General features: G+C 54.4%; 1 protein-coding gene across 1 annotated transcript; it reads right to left on the reverse strand.

The window, feature by feature from the left end:
* Window positions 1–1251: 1251 nt before the first annotated feature.
* On the reverse strand, window positions 1252–19764 carry RAB8A (RAB8A, member RAS oncogene family). Its single transcript, XM_055343258.1, has 8 exons — window positions 19591–19764; window positions 15090–15150; window positions 13191–13251; window positions 9542–9619; window positions 7978–8067; window positions 7307–7372; window positions 5935–5985; window positions 1252–2725 (listed from the first exon to the last, which is right to left on the reverse strand). The coding sequence occupies exons 1-8, from the start codon at window positions 19712–19714 to the stop codon at window positions 2633–2635; spliced, it is 624 nt and encodes a 207-aa protein (XP_055199233.1). The 5' UTR covers window positions 19715–19764; the 3' UTR covers window positions 1252–2632.
* Window positions 19765–21222: the final 1458 nt, after the last annotated feature.

Below are 21222 nucleotides of genomic sequence, written 5' to 3' on the forward strand. Positions count from 1 at the left end.
AGTGTATGTATTTCATTTACATGAAATGTGCAGAACAGGCCAATCCAGAAACAGAAAGAAGACTAATGGTTGCCAGGGGCTGGGCACGGCAGGTGGGATGGGGAGTGACTGCTCATGGGGATGGGGTGATGAAAATGTTCAAAACAGACTGTGGGGACAGCCACACAACTCTGTGAATATACCAAGGATCGCTTCATTGCACTTTGGTGGCTGGATTGTTTGGCGTGTGAATTACATCTCAATAGAGAGGTTACAAAAAAAAGTCGAGGTGTCACCTCTCCCTCCCTACAGGGGGACAACAGCCAAGGAGCCACTTCCCTGCCACCACAGCGAAGTCCTAGCGACTCTCGGAGGCTGAGTTCAAGCACCCCAGCCTGACCTGGTTGGGGGCCATGGGTGCAAAGTTGGGACAGCATGGTGCAGATACTTCCAGCTCAGAGCTGTGAGCTATGTATGTGACTTGTGCCCTGTTAAGAGATAAGATGTGAAGAGAAGGGAGTTTTTCTCTTGGGGCACAAGACAAATAGCGATGCTAATAATAACGATGACAACTGTGATGTTGGTGGCAGCTCATCTCTGAGGGCTTAGTAGACATCAATCACAGCCTGAGATGCAGCATCTCACTGGCTCATGCCTGCTTTACAGATGAGGGGATCTAATGAGGCTCAGCCCAAAGCTGTGCTGGGGCTCAGATAGGAGTTCGGAACCCAGCACTTGACTTGGCAAACGTGGGTGCCGCAGGGATCCAGATGAGAACCATGGGGACGAGATGGGTCTAATGTTGACCAAGAAGGTTCAACAGGGAACGTGGCGTCCCAGGTGGTACTGTAAGTGCGGACACCTCTCTGTTTTCCTGCAAAGTTGGGGTGGAGCTGGGGGTCAGGAAGCTTCTTCTTCTAATTCACAGTATCATCTCAGAGCTTGGAGTAACCGACGACCTCTGCTTTGATCCTGTCTAGATCTGGGGTAGCAATGAACCTGGCACACCTCAGGTGCAGACAAGAGCCAAGCATGCAAAAGGTACTGGGTCTGGAGGCCCCACCAGGCAGGCCTGTGTTAAATTACAGGCCTCCTGAGGACCCTCAATCCAATACCCAGCCATATCCATGTAACTACAGGGGACATGGGACAAAAAAAAAAAAAAAAAAAAAAAATCCCATTAACTTTAACCTAGTCCAATCTCTAATTTTACAGATGAAATTAAAACCAAGAAATACGCTATATATATCTATATATATATATATAAATCTGTTAACTTTAAAATGAGCTTTAATTTGTTTTCCTTAAGTGCATTTATCGATGTAAACAGAGCATGTTAAGAGATTTCAGGGGAGAGCAGACTATTGCTGGTATGTTGGTTTTAATTGACAAAAGAAAAAACTACAACGCCAATGGCTTGGACTGACAGTAGCTTTGGGTGGGGTATGAGGGGCTAGTAGGAAAAGAGAAAGAAAGGCTCCCAGGTGACCCCCCTCTGACCTGGTTACCTGATCCCAGTTGTACAGTCTCTACAGGAGGGCAGAGCTGTCACAATAGAACCGGGCGACGGCAGTTAGAAACCAACTCAGACTGCTCCGTGGTCAGTCTGGTGCCCCTGTTCCCCAGCCTATGCCAGGCGCTGCCCCACGCCTCCAGCCTGTCCAGCCAGAGGTGTGCGTGAGTTCCCAATCACCTGGGTCTACCGCTGGAAATCAGAGACGGAATCACTTCATGACACTACAGATCTGAAAAAATAAAAATCTCAGCTAGAAAGGATGTCCGATTTGGAGACAGCGGGAGGGAAGAGGAGCGGTTGGGGGTGGGGGGGACTGCTCAAGGGCCAAGAGGCAGGTGCCCTAAGCACAGGCGGACCATGCGTGGTGGCATGTTTGGGGTCACCTGTGGCACATGTGGCATCCCCTCGGTGCTCAGGCGGGGACTACCATGAGGCCCTCTGACCACGCCCGAGGCCTCGCTGGACTACAGACCAGCACCTGGCTGTGAACAGGAAGGTGCTTCTTTCCTCAGGATTTCCGTAATTTGTGCTTCCCTTTGGTTTGGTTTGACAGTTGAGAAGGAGAGAGAAGGGGGGGGGGGAAGAGCGGTTTTTGTCACTTGTCCAAAACTGACAGAAGAGGAGAAAGTGGGCATCAGATGTACTAGGTGGACGCTTCGTGGGCCCGGTGTGCATTGCCTCACTCAAGAGTGTAGAGCCTGGCACTCCTGGCACCCTCGCTGGCCTCTGGGGGCCTGGCTTCTGTGGTGGGGATATGGACGGGCTTTTCGGCAGGGCTTCCGTTGTGTTGCAGGGTGATGAGGATTAAAGGCCTGGAGATGGAGGCCTGCCATGTTGGCTGATGCTGATAGCCATGCCTCACCTCCATCTTTCTCTCTGGTGACACGACGAGAGGGCCTGTTCAGCAGACATCGCGGGAAAGATACCAAATTCTTAACTTACTCCATCTCCAAAGTTGAAAAAGATCAGACAGTTACTAAAATAAACGATTTCTTAATTGTGTCTGGTGGCCATGGGCCCAGTGGCTGGCACGGCAGGGAGTATTGGAGGGGGAGGGCCCCGGCTGAGTGAGGAGGGCTCACTCAGGACAGGCACAGTCAGCTCAGCTGAGCGAGGCTCAGAGTAAGGCAGTGTTCCTCACAGAAGAACACATCGGAAAAAGCTGCTCCTCTTCTGCTGGTCTGGTGTGATTTTGACTCCCTGGTTGCTCCCTTGGGGACTGTTGCCTTCCTGAAATGGCAAAAGATTTTCTGAGGTCATGGCTGAGCATCAGCACAATGTCTCTTAACCAATCAGTCAACCCAACCAATGAACCAACCAACCATCCATCTGCCAGTCTATTTACCTATCCATTCTCCCCCATCTGTCAAACCTCTGTGACCTTCCAACCAGCCAATTGTCCCTTCCAACTGACAACCCACTTTTCACAAACCCACATATCTGCTACCTGCCTCCCCTTTTCAACCATCCCATACTTGCCTGCCCATAACCCCCTATTCATCCCTTCAACATCTTTCCCATCATTTGCTCATCCCACCCATCTCAACCTCCTCTCCCTAATTCCTTTTCTCCATTCATCTACCCATCTGTGCTGAGCCCCTCCCAGTGAGGCAGCCCAGGGGCAGCAGAAAGACTGTTCCCTAGGATTGCGCTCAAGGTCACAATGCCACCCACACGTGGCTGGTCTTCACGTCCCTGTGCCAAGGCTCTGCTTACTGCCTCCTGCCTTGTCCATCTTCTGCCCCACAGTTGGTGATGTGAGCCCTAAACTCTAATTTTGTCCACTCACTCCATAATGAAACCCACCCATACTCTCCCATTTTCAGGGGAATGCCCTAAATCTGTCACCTAGCATTTGAAGCCTCTCCCTGTGATCCGGCCCCTGCCTACATTGGGAACTCTGATTCTATTTTCTCCCATTTCACCCTGGTTGCACGATCTGGTCCCCTTTTCTTTGACTAATTCCTATTCATCCTTCTGCTCTTAGGTAAAACCTGAATTTAAGTAACCATCAAATGTTTATGCTGTGCTGGGTACTTTTGTGGGCACTGGGCGTGTAGTGGTCCACAAAAGATCCTGCCTTTGGAAGCTCACACCGTATGGGACAGATAGATCGCACAGGTAAACAAATAAGCAGTGATTCCCCATAGCAGCAAGTAATGAGAGACAAAATAGGCAAAGGGTGAGAAGTGTTTTTGCTGAAGTGAGGCCACGGAAAGTCCAGGGGTTGTGGTCAGAAGAATAACTGCCCCCCAGAATGTCCATGCCCTAGTCCCTGGCACCCGTGCGGATGGAAATCTGATGTGGCAGGAGGGGCTTTGCACATGTGATTGAGTTGAGATGGGGAGACTGGCCTGGATCATCCAGGCAGGCCCAATCTAACCATGCAATTCCTTAAAACAGCAGAGCAACTTTTCCAGCTGTGGTCAAGAAAGAGCAGGAAGAAGGAAGCAGGGTTGGAGAGATGCTGGGTGGCTGGCTCGGAGGATGGAGGAAGGGGTCGTAAGGTGAGGCATGTGGCAGCCTCTAGAAGCTGGACAAGGCAAGGAAGCAGGTTCTCCCCTAGGGCCCCCAGAGATGTGGGCACCTCTGCTGATACTGTGATCTTGGTCTGGTTGAGACCCGTTTCAGACTTGTGACTTCCAGAACTTTTATACGTGTGTGCTGCTCAAAATGTTAAGACCATTGGGGGAATCTGTGGTGGCAGCCCCAGGACACTAATGCAGGAGGGGAGCACGTTAGGTGGAGGGGAAAGTCCAAAGGAACATGGGGGGTGCGGTTCAAGGCCGGTGTGGCTGGAGTGGACGACAGGGAAGCAGCAGGGTGACAAGGTGGGGAGGGTGGCGGTGGCCTAGGCAGTGAGCAGGGCTGGGTGGAGGAGAGCGGGAGAACGCCAGGGATCTGGAAGTAGGGTGGACATTGGCAGAGCCTGGATTTCTAGGACACTCTCAAGAGAGAAGGCAGGGTGGGCAGAGCCAGCCGCATCAGCGATGTAAGAGACAGGAACTTGCAACTAGTAGATGAGTAGGTTCTGGAGATCTGATGCACAGCATAGTGATTATAGCCCACAAAATTGCTAAGAGACACGATCTTAATTGTTCTCAACACAAAGAAGGAATGATAGCTAAGGGAGGTAATAAAGGTGTTAGCTAACGCTACCGTAGTAATCAGATTTCAAAATACAAACGTATTAAAAACAACATACTGTACACCTCGAACATGCATGTTACATGCCAATTATATTTCAATTAGGAAGACAAGACCGAGATGAAGTGGTATGGTGCATGAATATAAACAAAGGTGCCAGGAAATAGGTACGAATTTAACTGTCAGTAATGTGTGATTCAGTTCAGAAAAAGAGGACTCGCAAGGACTGTGGCTGCACCTTAGGGCTTCAGGCTCTGCCGTGGAGGATACAGTGCTTCTGGAGGCAATCTACAGGCTGATGCCAAAAGCACAGGCTGAGGAAAGCAGGGTGTCATCATGACTGCTTCACATAACTGTCAGTGGGCAAGCGTCAGAAGGACCATCCAGAATCACAATTTTACTGTCATACTGACGAGAAAAGAAATGATAGAAAAACGACATGCTGTTTCTGGTCAGTGTGTTTACGTGGGCTGCTCCCTGTTTTGGTTAAAAGGCTGCTACGGAATCGATTATATCCCTTATGACTCCATTTGCAGCACCTCAGAATGATGAAGGCATGTATTAAATCGGAGGTGAACTATTTGAGTGGCGTTTTGTGTTATACAGACACTCCTGTATGACCAGACGTAACCTGAGCAACAAATAGATGGCTTTACGCTGTATCAGACGACAAGGGGAGGGAAAGGGCTGGGAAAGAGTGGCCACTGGGCTGGAGGCTCTGGGTCAAGACTCACGGCAGTGTTCAGGTGCTAAACATGCCCAAGGTATATAGCCAAGTGTGTAGACATGACCAGAGGTGCCATTAGAAATGCCCAGTGCCTGGGACCGTGAAACAAAAAAGCCAGAAAATAAAAGGTTGGATAGGGAGGAATCCAGGCAGGACCCCTCAGACGCCCCAAGGCCTGGGGACCCACTGAAGGTCACAGAGCTGTCACCGGGTGGACTGAGGCTCTGGACTAGCCTTGAGAGGGCGTTCCCTCCTCACGCATGCTGTCTCCCCGATGAGACAGAAAGGGCCGTGTGTTCCCTGCTAGCCCACCGGCTAAGCAGACAGCACCTGGCATAGGGCAGCTCCGAGCCATGGAGGAAGGATGGAGCAGACCAGTGCACCTGGGTGTGGACGCCCAAACGTCTCCTGCTAAAACCCTTGCCCCTTTCCCAGAGATGCCCTACTGGGTCTGGCTGGGCCCAGATGAGTAGGATCAGCCTGGGGATGCATCACAGACCTCAGGCCAAGTACAGCTGGCTCCATCAGGGACCCATGCAAGGATTCAAAGAGGACATACACTCACCAATTTTTTGTCCATTTTTGCTTTGATGTCTCTGGCGAGAGTGAAAAATGCCTGTGGAACAAGCATGTCATTAGTGCCCCTGGAGCAGGGAACAGATAGGGGCTTGTTAGTTCCGGGCTGCCCCTGTGTAGGAGACATGGTGGGGTTGGGGGTAGGGGTGGCCAGCGTTAGGGTAGCTCCCTGGGTGTGGGTGTCACCTGTCCAGCCCCATCTCCTGCCACTATGGGGTACTCCTGCCAACCTGGATAGCCACCTCCCCTGAACCAATGACCTGGGATGTGGGGACTCTGTCCTTAACTGGACAGAGAGGAAACTTTGGTTCAAAGCAGTCGGTGACTTGTCTGAAGGCAGTCAGTGTCTAACTGTCAGACCTGGAAGGATCCAGTAGGAGGACCTAGCTCCCCATCCCTGACTCCTGGGCTCTGTCCACTTCAGCCCCTGCTTCTGATGGTCAGGAACGGAGCAGAAACAAAGACAAGCCGTTCTTAGCCAAACAAGCTTCATTTGGGGCCCCTGCTGGCAGGAAGGCCTAGAAGGGCCGGTACCAGGTGAAAAGTTATCTCCTCATGCTTGATGAAGGCTCGCCCAGGCCCCTCTTGGGGCCACGTGATGTGGAAAGTTCTGCTGTGGCAGGTGACTTGGGGGTGCTAGGGAAGCCCAAAGCAGGGGGGCATATGGGTCTAGGAGACAGGAGACACTTTCCTGGGGAGGGACCACCTGGGCTGGCTCCCAAGGATAAAGGGGGTACGAGGAAGGTGCTGCACAGGCAGCCTGGGATGGAGAGCGGTGGGCAAGGCCCAAGCAAGGTGGGTGGCACACACTGGCTGGGGCTGGTAAGGAAGGGCCTTCTCTGCCAGGCGTAATGGGTTGAGCTTGGGAGCAACATGGAAGATCCATTTTAGAAAGATAACTGGGGCAGTGGGATGGAGGCTTGCAGGTTAACTAAAAGGCTGGCATCTCCATGCCAAGGCTCAGCCAGGGTTCCTGACTCCATCTAGGCATGCGCCTGGGGCCTGTCTGTAAGGGTGGTGTGTCCAAGAGAACAAACTTAGAGCCAGACCTGGGCACCAGTCAGCTGGGCCTGTCTGAGCCTCAGTTTCTCTACCGACAAAACTGTGCCTGCTCCCCAGCATTGCCCAAAAGCCACTGAGCTAATACTAATACCCTAGGTGGCCAGTCAGGGCCCACACCTGCTGATGTCACAACATGGCAGCGAGCGATTCCCCTGGGGGGCCTGGCATGTGGCACTGCCCAGAAAGTGTCTCCTGGCCAGCTGGCTGATAAGGCAGCCCGGAGCCTGAGGCAGACCCTCCCCAGGGGGTACAGGCTGTCCCTCAGCCCAGAGGGTCTGTGCTGCAGGCCCAGGACTCACGTTCTCCACATTGATGTTGGCCTTCGCACTGGTCTCCATGAACTTGATTCCATAGTCCAGGGCCAGCTGTGAGGAAGGGAGACACACACATGCACACTGGCTACCAGGCACTCAACCCCAAGCCCAACAAACCACCCTGAGTGGGTAGAAATGAAGTGTGTGTGTGTGTGGGTGTCTCAGGCTGTGGATCTGACCTCCTGGGCTGCTCCCACAAGTCCCCAATGGAGAGCAGGTGGTGGATGTCCCTGGCAGGAGGATGGAGGGGGCCTGGCTCAAACCACGGCTGTGTCATCTGCTCCCAGTGGTCTCAACACGTTCCCACCAGACACCGTACAGGAGCAAGAAAAGGACACCCTAGAAGCCCCTGTGCTTGCAGTCTTTAGACTGAAGCCTAGCTGGGTGAGTGCTTTCCACTCTCCCTTCCTAAGGAAAGCACCAGAATGGTGCAACCAATGTATCCTGGTTTGCTTGGCAAAGTCCTGAGTCTCAGACCCCTGCAGTCTTGTACAAGCCAGGATGGCGGATCACTGTATGCTCATAAAGACTGTGAAGGGGTCTCCCCCAAAGCCCACTTCACCAGCAGCAATCGGGAACCCTCCATGCAGAGAACCCTAAAATCCCAAGGTCCCTTTGCCATGCGGCACCAGGTCCAAACCAGTTGCCACACTCACCTTTTCTCCCCGTTCCTTGGAAACTTGTCTTTTGTCGTTCACATCACACTTGTTTCCGAGTATCATCTTTTCGACATCTGCAGAAGCATGCTGACAGGGAGAGGGGACGGGAGGTGAGGGACTACAGGCCAACATGCAGTTTGTCCCGAAATCAGCGTGGTGGGCGAAGACCGCTAGCATACCCTTGTACAGGTGACAAGCTGAGGCTCAGAGGGGCTGAGTGGCCTGTCCCACATCACACAACCAACACAAGAGCAGGGTCTAGGTTCTAATACTCTGAGCAACCACATGCCTTCTGGCTGCTGACGACAGCTTCTCTATGGGCTGTGTCACCCAGGCTCCAAGGTCATCCCTGGACTCCTGGCAGAGACTAGCCTATGGGAGGCAAGCAGGGTGGGGCTATTTAGCCCTGTTCACCTCCCTCCCTTTGTGGCTCTTCTGCCGGAGGACCCTCTGTCCCACCAAGCTCACTCTGTTTGGGCTCTAGAAGTGGGCCATGCCTGTCTGGGGTGCCCCCCTCTACCCCCCTACTGCAGCCAGTCCTGGGTTCTTCCCTATCCCCTGGCACTCCCACCACTGTCCCCGGGGCCTGAACAGGGCTCCTCCTCCAACCCTTTCCCCAGAGGAGGGGCCTGTGCTTCCTGAAGGACCGGAGTATGAGAAAAGGACCTTCCTTGTGTAGCTTAGATCTGGTCTTAGTGAAATACCCTGTACTGCTCCCAGCCTAACTTCCTGTTATCTGCAAGACCTCCTTCTTCCACAAAGATCCAACATGAGCGGTCCTGTCCTCAGCCAGAGCCCAGCCTCTTAACCAGCAAATACGGGGGTGTCAGGAGGTGGCCTGATGCCACTGCTCACAGATGCCAGCAGTGATGTGACCTTTGGCCACGGCTTTATGGATGGGTGAAGTCCTCTGGCTGCATCTCAGACCTGAAGCCCCACCTGATGAGTCATCAAGAGCCTCAAGTGCCATTGTCCAAGAAGGCTTTGCAGGTGACAGCAAGCTCTATGCAGAGCTGAAGGGCAAGGGCACTGGTTGTGGGATGGGAAGGTAGGGATAGCTGCCTTCTTTTCCCTCCTTGGTTCCAGGTCTTCCTTCCCAGCCAGGTGTAGCTGTAGAGCTGCTGCCCAAACATGGTTAGCTCATGCCCTGCTCTGTTGAAACTCAGTACAATCTGAAATGCCATCCCACAATATCCACCAAATGCAAGGGTCATGCCTATTCTAGAACCTTCCCTTTCTAGAAAGCACCAAATGCTGATGGCGATCAAGAGCTCAGATATCTCTTCTTTCCTGAGACACTGCCCAAACCCAATAGCCTGCTGGGGAAATGGGCTCTCAGGGCCACCCTATAAGGCCAGACCCTTGTATGGACTCCAGGGTCAGCCGCCTGGGTTCCAGTCTCCATTCTGGTTATGTTCTTAGCTACGGGGCTCTTGGCAAGTGACTTCTAGTGGTCTCTGTGCCTCAGTGATCTCATCTGTGAACCAGGCAGCTCTGGGGTGGGGACTGAGGAGAGGGCATGTATGAAGCTCCTGGGCATGTGAGGAGCAGCAGGCCTTACCTCTTCAATGTTCCGAATCCAGTTCCGGATATTGTCAAAGGATTTCTCGTTGGTGATGTCATAGACCAGCATGATGCCCTAAGGGAGAGAGACATGCACACCGGACAAGCTGTGAGCTGAGGGGGAGGCTCCCAGCAAGGTGGGATGGCCGGGACCAGCCCCAACAGAACACCCCCCCCCACTACCTCCCTCCACTCCACCCCTGGGGCCCTTCCTTCTGCTGGACTGCAGCACCAGCTCCTCCCCCATCCCCCAGGCTCTAGTCCTGCCTACTTAGCCACTAAGGTCCTTCACCTTACAGACCAGATCCCACCATATTCATGCTTACAGATGAGCCCTATAGGCTCCTCAGTGCCAGCAGGATAAGACTGGCTCATGCCCTGGCAGCCCTCAAGGCCCTGCCGACCTCCTAGCCTCATGTCCCACAGCTCCCTGCCCTGCATGCTGTGTTCCATGGCCCCAGCACCCACTGGGATCCCCCTTACACCCACCCTCTACTGTGCTCAGCCTCCTCCACACCCTCCCTCACCCCGCCATGCTGGAGTTTCGTCTGGGCACTCCAGCATGACCTCTCATCTGGCACCTACTATGGGCCAGGTACTGCAGTAGGGTCTCACTGAAGCTACATAGGTGCTGGTCAGATGGGTGCCAAGGTCCCCACTCTGCAGATGGAGACCCTGAAGTGGAGGGATGGCTAGGCCCACTTGTCCCACAGGAGAGCCAAGGGCACAAATGGGGGCTGAAACCTTGATGGCCTGATCTTGACACCCTTGTGCATTCTAGTGACTCCATCTAAGTGGGGGCCAGCTTGGAGCACGGGGCTGGGCAGCACCGAGGTCCCTGAGGTTCCACAGCTAATGCATGAACACCCAGGAGATAGTCCAGGGGTCTCGAGAAAGAGCGGCAGAATGAACCCACCTCCACCTGGGCCCATGATCTTTCCACCATCAAGAAGGGCCAACATCCTGTTCGATACAAGGGAGGCTGAGGCACACAGAAGTGGCCTTTAAGATTGAAGCCCGGACAAGACTAACTCTGAAGAAGCTGATCACACCAGCTTCAGTTAGGAACCTCTCTGGGTCCTCATCAGGACCAAGCAATGCTGAGGGCCACCTCTGAGGCGCATGGCCCCAGCTATCCTGCCCTAGCCTGGTTTACTGCATTCCCTCATGCCACCCCCTCCAAGGGCCCAGCCATGCACCCATGACCTCTGGTGCTGGCTAAGATGTGTCTGAGGCTGCCTGAGTCTGCAGAGTAAGAACACAGGCTGTGGGTGCCAGGAGAGCAGGGTGCGTGATGATCATGATGAGGATGTGTGACAAAACCTCAAAGACAGGGCAAGAGAACCACCAGATCCTGGATCTCAGCCAGGAACCTGAGGAGACACATCGCAGCCTCATAGCTTGCCACAAGCACGGCCATAGCCAGGACCCATCAAAATGCTATCTGAGGGTCCTTTCCCAGGGCTCTCTTGGGGAGACTGAAGAGAGGCCACTTGCAGGATAACTCAAAGGAGCTTTCAGCAGCCACACTGTCTACCATGCCTAGCCAAGGCCAGCTTGAGTAGGAGACCCTGGCATGCAGACTCCATTAATCAAGCATCATGGAGGCCTCTGCTCAGTAGCTGCCCTTTGGCCATGAGGGGCAAGAAATGCCACAGGGTCCTGAGGCCTTTCCATTCATTTACCCAGGAACTGGCCCTCTGGTGGCCCAGGACTCTGGCTACCACCAGCAAGTTGATACCCTATGCCCAAGATTCCAAGGTCCCCGATATTCACCAACCAAGGGGTATAGGCAGTAGGTAAAGCTCTACCAGGAAAGAGAAGTATCTAGAAAACACAGGATCACCCTATTGCAGGTCCTCCTGGAAACTCCTTGGAGCCCCAATGGACCATTCTCCCAGACTGCATTGCACACAGCACCCTCATTGGGTTGTAAACTCACGATGGAACAACAGACATCAAATGTTGCCCAAGTTTGGGACCCAAGAGTCTAGTACTGTGCAGGGAGAGAACAATGGCTCCCAGGGTGGCACTGTTCTCTGAGCTGTCCTGTGAGGTTACTACTGGCCACACGAGGCTCTGGGGTAGCTAAAATGCAACTAGTGCTACTGAGGAGTTGGGACTTCTCTTTTAATCAATTTAAATTCAAAGAGCCACATGTGGTTGCTGGGTTATATATGGGTTAGCAGAGATCTAGGACTGTAAGCCACAAACTCGTACGGCTGGACAGGGCCATACAGATGGCTCAACCCGGGGTCACCAGGGGCTGGCTGAGGATGTGGGCAATGGAGGCAGCCAATCAGTAGTGGCCCAGCCTTCTACCCTCTGCGTGAATTTAAGCAGGGCACAGAAATGAGCTGAGCCTCAGGTTCCCCATCTATAAAATGGGGATAACCATGGCACCTATGCTCAGGGATTAATGGCCAAAACCTGGGCCCCAGCAGCTGGCCCAGGAAGGGGCTCAGTGAATGGAGCAATAGGTGGCTATTTCAGGCCAGACAGGGATGCGGCCCACCTGAGGCCACAAAGCAGAATCTCCCCTAGGATCCCAGATCCCTGAGGCCCCTGCCCCACCAAAGCACAGCAAGGTGAGAGGAAAATTGGTAAATAAATTTTAATGAGGAGGGCTAAGGTTGCAACCCATGTGACTGAGTTTCTATTATGTTTCAGAAGCTGTGTAGGATACACTAAATACTTAATGCCTCCATTCATTTCTGCTGTCCACCAGTATTTCCTAAATACCCACCACATACCCAGCAGCATGGTCCCAGGCACAGGGCATGAGGCCGTGACCAACCCATGGCCCTGCCCTCACAGAGTTTATGGGCTAGTGGGGGAACTAGGCCATCTAGGTAGTTACAGGATGGGGTATATGCTGGGAAGGGCAGCGTACAATGGGAGCTGCCCATCCATCCTCACAGCTGCCCAGAACATAGTCCTGTTCTGTGTTCTACTTTCCAAGTGAGGAAGTAGAGCTCAGAGGGTGACCCAGGGTGCTGAGCCTGGTCGTAGGGGTTGGTCTCCCTCACCCTCTGGCCTGAGTGCTCAGTTCTGTACACATCATACACATGCATACACATGTGCATGACCTGCTCGAAGCCCTTGAGGGCAGGAACTCGGCCTACCTCAGGTCCTCCTCTACATGTAGCTCAGGCCTGGCCTAGAGAAGGTGCTCGGTAAAAGTACTTGAGGGGTGAGGAACAAGTCTTCCTATCATGTCACCCTGCCTCTGGCCCAGGTGACAAATGTTAACGGCCAATAGCCCAGAGCAAGTGAGCTCCTGGATGATCTTCAAGTTTTTAGCAGCAAATTCCATAGAGACTACGTGGGCCACGTGAACGCTCCTAAGTGTTGGGGCATGCCATCTCCAATTTCACTGACCTCACCTGGAAGAACCGGCTTCCTGGGTCTTCCCTCATTTCCAAAGAATTAGGTTTCCTTAAACCCTGCAGAAGGGGATGTATGCAGGGGTGGGGGCAGGGCACACAGTCTTTTCCTGAAACTAACCCGGGACCAAGGACCGCTAGGAAGCCTGAGCATGGGCTGCCTAGAAGCTTTGGTATCCAGGCTTTGGTATCTGAGACAGTGATGTTCATTTTGACTTAAAAAAAAAAAAAAAGGAAAAAGAAACAAAAACCAATCCATACCATTGCGCCCCTGTAATAGGCTGTTGTGATCGTCCGAAACCGTTCCTGACCAGCTGTGTCCCTAAAGGAGAAGAAGGGATACTAGTAACAGCAAATAGGAATCACCATCACAGTGGGAACAATGGGCATTTACCCAGGATCGCTTCTCACAGGTCGTCTCCTGATTCACTGTCCTGCTGTGGGGCAGCAGCCTCATTCTCTGTTCTTACAGAGAAACAAACTGTGACTTGGAAGCGTTAAGGATCTGTCCTATTGGGCATAAAGTCATGTCCCCCCCCACGATTCCTCTTTCCTGGGGATTCTCCCTAGAGTTTCTAGGTCACCAAAGATCCAAGGTCAGATATCTGAAAATCCAGGGCCACATGGGTATAGGAAGGGCTGGTTACATGGCTGGAGGGCTGAGCTGGGCAATCTCACAAGGGCCCCGGAAGTACTTTTGCACTTGTTAAGGTTGAGGCCAGGGAGAAAGTCCCTCATCGGTGCCGAGGTGATACCTTGGTAAGACACACCATGCCCATCCCAGCTCCTGGCAAGGAGGGTAGTCAGTGTTTGGGGTAAAGGGGACTTTACTGATTGGTGGCAGAGCCAGGTAAAGACCCAAAGCTTTTGTCTCTGGACCCAGGGTTCCTTTCACGACCCTGCACCCCCATCCTGCCCTGGGAAGGACTGCATGTCTGGACTGCACAGAAGTGCCTCCCTTGGGGCTCTGCTGACTTTCTGATGCCAACAGCAGGTGACATTAGTGGTTATGAATAGCCATTTTATTCTCAACCATGGCTCTAGTCTAGAAAAGCATTATGAAAGTCACTAACCCCATCAAGATTGCTGAGAGCACAAGAAGGAAGGGAGGAGGAGAAGAAAGTGAAACTTCTGCCTGCTGCTACAGTGTCACTTTGGACTTCAGGCACCCGAGGCTGCTGGGAGCCACGTGTTGCAGTCAGAGGTACTTCTAGGGCTTACAACTTAACTGACAAGCCTTTAGGCCTCATTCAGATTTTGACTCTTGAGTCTGATCCAGAGGTGAACACCATGAAAGCCAAGGAGGTGCACTCAGCAAGCAGGGTGATGCTTGTGCTCTCTGAGGCTGCGGTGAGGGAGACAGGCTGCAGGGAAGGTGGCTCTGTGGCCCATCTCACCCCCCTACCCCGCCCCCCACCAATAGGTGCTTGCTCGGAGACTACACCACCCTCTCAAATAGGACTTCTCTTTAACTTTGCTCAGGGCACATACTTCCCTGTAAGAGACGTGGCTACAGGGTGGGACACCCCTCCATCTGACCAGCTTAGCTCAGCTTCCCTGGCACCATGGGCTATCAACCACGGTCAGCCTCAGTGACAGAGACTTACAATGCCTCTAATTTTATGTGTCACAAGAAGTCAGCCCCAGGTAAGCAGATTAGAAATGGGTTTCACCAGTGGGCCTGGCCGTGGTTTATTTTTGGTTCTGGGGTTTCAGCTCTGTTAGAGAAGTAAGGCCTGGGCTTCCCCAGGACAGAAAAGAGGAAGCGACATCTGGCCTTCTTTAGCGGGCTGATAGACTCAAGAGGAAACGCTGGGCTGGGGAATCTTACTGTTCCACAGCCTTCACCACTGCCTGGGCAGAGGGAGTGCTGCAAGTTCAAGGGAAGCAGGCCTCCCGGAAGACTAGATCCAGCTGTGCCCACATCAGCATGTTGAGCTAACCAGGACCAGTGGCTCTGTCCCCAGAAGGTGCTGACGCAGACTCCAGGCCCCAGTAACCAGCAGGACACATGTTCTGGGGTTTCTGAAGAAAGCCTGACGTGTACAGCTGGGCACCAAGAGATAAGAGGCCATGGTCACAGAGAAGGGGAAGAGGCACCAGAGCTGCTGGTTCAAAGCGCTCACGGGTTAAGGGGGTGATGGAGGCAATGACTCTTACCATATCTGTAGCTTAATTCTCTTGCCATCGAGCTCTATGGTCCTAATTTTAAAGTCAATTCCTGGAAGAAAAAAAAGGAAAAAAAAAGACATCACTGTCAGTCTGTTTCCCACGCTGCATCTGAGGTGGGCACTGCCAGCGTGTACAGGTAATAGCATCCACGGCTTATGGGGCACCTGGCCTGGCACCAGGCATGTGGGCTCTCCGAATCTCCCACAACAAATCTGGAGGCACCTGGAGAGCTTTTCCCTCTTGCGGCAGGGGAAGCTGAGGTTCAGAGGGCAGACAGAGCTGTCCAGAGTGAAGCCACAGGTGGCACAGCTAGCAGGCAAACCCGGGTAGGTCAGGTGCCAAAGCCTTGTTCTAGCCCCTCTCTCCACCCAGCCACCTCTCAGGAGTAGGCCTCCACAGAACGCTTTGCAAGCCAGAACCCCACACTTTCCGGCACCCAACACCAGGCCCCGCAGGCACACAGGGCATGGAGGCCCCAGGACACCCCACAATGTCACCCCCTCAGCCTCCGGCTTTCCCACATGTTGGTCCTTCTCTGTGGGTGGTCCCCACCCCATCCACCTGTCAGCCCGACAAACTCTCTCCTTTAAGACTTCCTGGAAAATCACCTTCCAAGCTTTCCTGATTCTGCTTCCCCAAGTCCCCTTTCCCCATGACCAGGGTGACCTGGTCTTCTTCAATTGCTCTCCAGGCTTCCATCCTCTCAATCCCCTCCCCAGCTTTCCAAACCACATTCAACCCTGTCATAAAGCCAACCTCTGTTCCAAACCTTTCAGTGTGTCTGCCAATGGATGGATGGATGACCCAAATGTGGTCCATCCACACTACTAGTCAGCCATGACCAGGAAAGAAGCCCTGACACACACTGCCACATTGACGAACCTTGAGAACATCACGCTGAGTGAGAGAAGCCATATGAAAGGTCACATAGTGTATGACTTCATTCTTATGAATTCTCCAGAACAGGCAAATCCAAACAGAAAGGAGATTATCCGTCGCCAGGGGTTGCAGGGGGACTGAGGATTCAAGGGGCTTGGGGTTCCTTTTTGTTGTAATGAAAATGTTCCAGAATTGCCTGTGATGATGTTATTCAAACATATGAATATATCAAAAGCCACTGACTTGTATGCTTTAAATGGGTGAACTGCATGGTTCACAAACTGTCTCTCAATACTGCTAAACAAATAAACAAAACAAAACAAAACTTCCACTGGCTTCCTACCAGCCCACTGGCCCCAAAATAAAATGAGAACAGTTGTGTGTGTGCTCTAAGGTCCTGCCACCTCTCCGCACTCAGGGCTTATGAGACTTTTCCCAAAATCCCAAGCATAACCTGGCCTCAGGGATCTCATGCTTGGTCTTCCCATTCTTGGGATGTTTTTCCTTCACCTCCTCCAGGGAGCCTTCCTGACCATACTTACTCTCTCCTCTCGCTTTTTTTTCTTCTTCATGGGCTTATCCCTGACAGCGTACATTTGTTTATTTTTTCCATGGATCTGGGAATAAAACTTGTCCATCTGAATGGCCTGTATGGAGGGCAAATAGCCCAAATCTCTGCCTGTGAAGCCTTGGGGCTGAAGCCTGGCTTGATCCCTCAGAACTGATGATGGGGATGCTAATTCCATCCCTGCCCCACCGCAGGGACTGTCTAGGCGACCACAGGGAATATCAGCCTGCACTTGAAATGTGTCCACTGGAACATAAGCTCCACGAGGGCAGGGACTCAGATGTCTAACTCATGGCTGTGTCTCCAATAACTTAGCATGGCAGAGGCCAACAACATATTTGCTAGAAGCTGATCACCCAGGCCTTGTTACATTTGTTTCCCTGATTCATCCAAGTTATGCAGATGCAGCCCGGCTGGCATGCAGTCATTCAGATGTGCAGCCCTGCTGGCAGCCAGCAAGCACTGGGGAAAGATGGCAGGACAACAGAACTAAGAGGAACGGGGTCTACATGGTGCTGTGTGGTTTACGAAGCACTTTGACGCTGTGCCATCTGTCTCCCTGAAGGAATGAGTGAATGGGACCCTGAGGAGACGTTGGAAGCTGAGCCAGGCTGTGAAGAAGCAATTCTAGGAGCCACGGGGCCAAGTTTACACCACAAATGATTGATGGAGCTTAGGAGAATAGGCTTTGGCAAAACGAAACGTGGGCAGGAAACGAACAGCCACTTAATCCCTGATCTATAAAGCAAGCCCAGAGGTACACTCAGCACCAACAGAGAATCACCTTTATCCAGTCAGTTGTGTCTCAGGACTCAGGGGCCCAGTGCTATTCCTTCCTAAACACTCCCCACCTCCTGTCACAGATGCACAGGGCCATATAAAATCAAGAAGCACCGTTCTACTGGCAAGGCTCCACAGCATCACTCTGTCCTCTCTTCCTGCATTTCATGAACACACCAAATATAATTAGGAAGTGTAAACTTTACAAGGCTAAGAATTATGAGGCCATTACTTCAAGGCCAGGATGAATTAAATTTTCTTAGAAGACAGAGACCTGCAGGAAAACTATAAATGTAATGAGAATGCCAAGGTGGGAGGAGGGGGGGATTCCGGGCTCAAGTGCGACCTGTGTCCCCAGGTGACCTGGCCCAAGTCATATCTTGTCTGGAAGTGGAGGCCAGTCTTCTCAGAGCCCTAAAGTGCTAGACTGGGTTTTCTGGTTGAGAATTAGAAACTGAACAAAAAAGCCCAATCTCTGAATTGATCTCACTAGTGCCTGTATTGAACAGCAAGTTCCCGAGGCTGGGAAACTGAGGTCTGGGTTGAGGACGAGCCACAGCCTGCCAGGAGTTAACATCTCTTCCTGACTGGTGGGGATGGGATGCAAGGGTTGTCCCAAAGTTTGACCTTGGGGTGGTGGAAGGGGAGGAATCAGAAGCATCTGTGTCTAGGGAGGGGATGGTGTCACTGCAGGAGACATTCTGGTTCCTCCAGGCAGCCTCTGGCCATGATGACCACCTCTTATTCACTATATAGTTCTGATCCTCAACCATCCAGGGCACTGGTCAAGGCAGAAAGCATTACTCCTAAACTGGAGGAATAGGACTCAGAGAGGCTAAGTGCCGGTTCAAGGGCAAACAACAGCTGGCAAGCAGGCATGACGATTTCCAGTCCGATTCTCTCCACTCTGCACCAGGAACATAACTGTAACGTGCAGCTCCTGGAGGAGGGCAAGGATGGAATGAGCAGCTCATCACGGGGTTCAGAGAGATACGGTGATTGGATTCAAGTTACACGGGGGTAAAGCAAAGCCTGGTGCCCAGGTTTTCCCCATTCAGAATCAACTCCTGAGCTTGGTGACCACTCTGCACCAAGGCTGTGGAGCTCACAGGCCACTCGATTTGATCGGCGTTACTTCCAGGTCAAATGTTTTCACATGGGCAATGGCTGTTTTTGTGGTGTCGGGAGAAGTCAGCTCCACTTTTGTGGATATCAGAACAGAGAAGCAACAAGCCAATTCTGTTCAACCACAATGTGGGCTGGCTCTGTGGGAAAGGCTGTTCTGCAAAGTGACAACTGGTGTTCTGGGCCTCAAGATAGGGAAGTCAGGGCTGTCTGTGGCAGCGGCTGATTTTGGTTTGTCACTCAAGTTTTTATCTGGCATCTCCTTGGGGGTGACAGGTCCTAGGGCAGGCAGTGGTCACTCACCCTTGACACCCTCAAGTGATGGAAGTTTGGGCGGAGAAAGGCTCCAGACTCCTTCTCACCATTCCTTCTAGGAGAAATTCACCCATAGGGGAAACAGGGTCAGGGAGCCGGGCTTAACCCCTGAACATTCGAGAGGAAAGAGCAGGAGAGAGTTGGTTTAGAGTTCTGGTTCTCAGATGGACCAGCTGCGCTTGCCCTGGGGGCCAGTGCTCACATCCCTCTGGCAGGATCCTGCCTTGAGCTTTCGTGTTAGACCCACATGGATTCAAATTCCACCTCTGCCACCTGCAGACGTGACCTTGGGGGAGTCCCCTGTTTCCCTGCGCCTCAAATTCCTCATGTGAGACGGGCTCATTTAGGGCACCTAACACGGAGGACTGGAAAGGGTGATAATGCCCATAAAGCGGCTAGCACACAGTAAATGCTTAATAAGGTTCAGATGTCACAGGCCTCTTCCGATGGCCTACTCCCCAAGCCTGTTTCACTTCTGTAAGGCGGGGACCCCAAAGGAACAGCTTCGGAGGCTGCCGTGTGAACAGAACGAGACGACCGGCGCCGGGACCCCAGCCCAAGACACATACTTCCTGACAAGCAGTCTGAGGGTTGGGGCCTCAGTCCCCCTATCTGCAAAATGGGCACTTGGTTCGCCGCCTCCCCCCGCTGCCCGGTAACCCCCGAAAGGCGGCGGAGGCGGCTGCTCTCCTCCCCTCCGGCCCCCTCGACCCTCTCAGATCCCTGGATCCGTCCGGCCCAGCCGCTCCCTCAACCCCAGCCCTTCAGGGGCGCGCCCGGCCCGGGCCTCCGGCGTCCTCCGCCGCTCCCCGGCCCCGCTACCTATGGTGGAGATGAAAGTTGAGTTGAAGGCGTCCTCGGAGAAGCGGAACAGGACACAGGTCTTCCCCACCCCCGAGTCCCCGATCAGCAGCAGCTTGAACAGGTAATCGTAGGTCTTCGCCATATTACACTCTCTCCCCGACGGGAAGTGCGGCCAGCGCCTCGCCACTGGCCGCTGGCCCCGTCCATCAGCGCCGAGCCCGCCCCCTATTGGCTCCCAGCCCGCCGCGCGTCACCGCGGCCGTCGCCCGCTCCCGCGCCCCGCCCGTCGCGGGGAGAGCTGGGGAAGGGGCGAGCGAGGCGCGGTGCCGGAAGCGGCCCGAGCGCGCCGCTCATTGGTCGGCGCCCGGGACAGGGCGGGCTCCAATTGGCCAGCCCTGAAGAGTCGGGGGCTTCAAATGCAGCCCAGCGGGGGGCGTGGCCGCCCGGGTCCCCGCCTTCTTTCCCCTCTCCCCCCCCTCCCCACCGCTCCCGGCTCCGGGGCGGCCCCGCCCCCCCGGTGGGAGGGGGAGGGCGGGGAGCGTCGCCAACGGCTCCGCGCGCCCGCAGCTCGGGGGCGGGGCTTGGGACGCGTGCGTACGGGGCCGGGGGATCGTTAGGCGCCAGCAGAGGGCGCGCGCGCGGCGGGCCCTGGCTCTCCCGCCCTCACGCCTGCGCAGCCTCAGTAGGCGCGGGGAAGAACGCGGGAAGGGGCCGCGCGGGTGGCGGGGTGGGGCGGCGGCGGCGGCGGCGGCGGCGGCGGCTCGGGCCCGGGGGGCGCGAAGCGGGAGGGGGAGCCGGGGTCGAAGCGAGGTCCCCTCGACACGTCCTCCGGGGCCTCGGCGCTGGCCAGGGGACTGCTTGGGGCTGCCGGGCCTCCGCCGCCCGAGCTGCCTCACCGCGCCCGCGAGGCCCCGGGACCTAACCGGAGCGTGTCCAGACCCGGAGCGCCGGCCGCGGCGGAGGGAGCCCCGTGAGGATCCGGGGGGTCGTTCCGAGCCTTGGTGCTTGCCTGCCGGTGTGGCCCGCACTGGGGAAAAACACAAGGCGTCCCCACTCCGACCCACCGGCTTGGTACTGGGCTTCCCGCCCGCTGATGGGTTAGAAAACCGGGCTTCGGGGATTTCCCCGGGCTCCCGAGTGGGGAACCGGGTCCGAGCTCAGGCGCGAGCATCCACACTCGCGGGGGGGTCCCGAACCCTGCGGGGATCTGGCTCCGGTGCGGCGGGGGGCGGGGACCGGAGCGGGGAGCTTCCCGCCGAGCCGCCGCCCGCCCTCCCTGCGGGGGCCTCCCGTCGCCCACGCCCAGCCTAGCCTCTGGGTGCTGCTCCTCGGATTGTGTCGCAGTCTCCGGGGTCCCCGCGTGTGCTTCAGGAGTTGCCGGTGGTCCCAGGTCTGCCGGCACCCTGGGGCAGCTCGTTCATCTCCGTACAGGTGATGCTTTGAGGAAAGCCATCCCCCAGCCATCCGCCAGCCGCTTTCTTGGATTTGGCCCAGGGACTTCGACATGTCTGGCAACTGAAGATGGCAGCTTCTACTCCCACTGGCCTGGCCCGAATTGCCTTATGAGTGAAGCCGAAGTCATCCCCGACCCTGCTCTTCCATCGTCTCCCATCTTGGTTCTAAGTAGTCGTTGAGCCTTGCTCCTCTCTC

Source organism: Nyctereutes procyonoides, unplaced genomic scaffold, assembly GCF_905146905.1.
Source record: "Nyctereutes procyonoides isolate TBG_1078 unplaced genomic scaffold, NYPRO_anot_genome, whole genome shotgun sequence".
Classification (NCBI taxonomy): Eukaryota; Metazoa; Chordata; class Mammalia; order Carnivora; family Canidae; genus Nyctereutes; species Nyctereutes procyonoides.

Coding starts and splice junctions, on each gene's coding strand:
- RAB8A (XM_055343258.1), bottom strand. CDS start 19,714: ATGGCGAAGACCTACGATTACCTGTTCAAGCTGCTGCTGATCGGGGAC. Junction 9,620..13,190: donor CCTATTACAGGGGCGCAATG/GTATGGATTGGT, acceptor TCTCTCCCTTAG/GGCATCATGCTGGTCTATGA. Junction 2,726..5,934: donor CAAAAATGGACAAAAAATTG/GTGAGTGTATGT, acceptor TTGCCATTTCAG/GAAGGCAACAGTCCCCAAGG.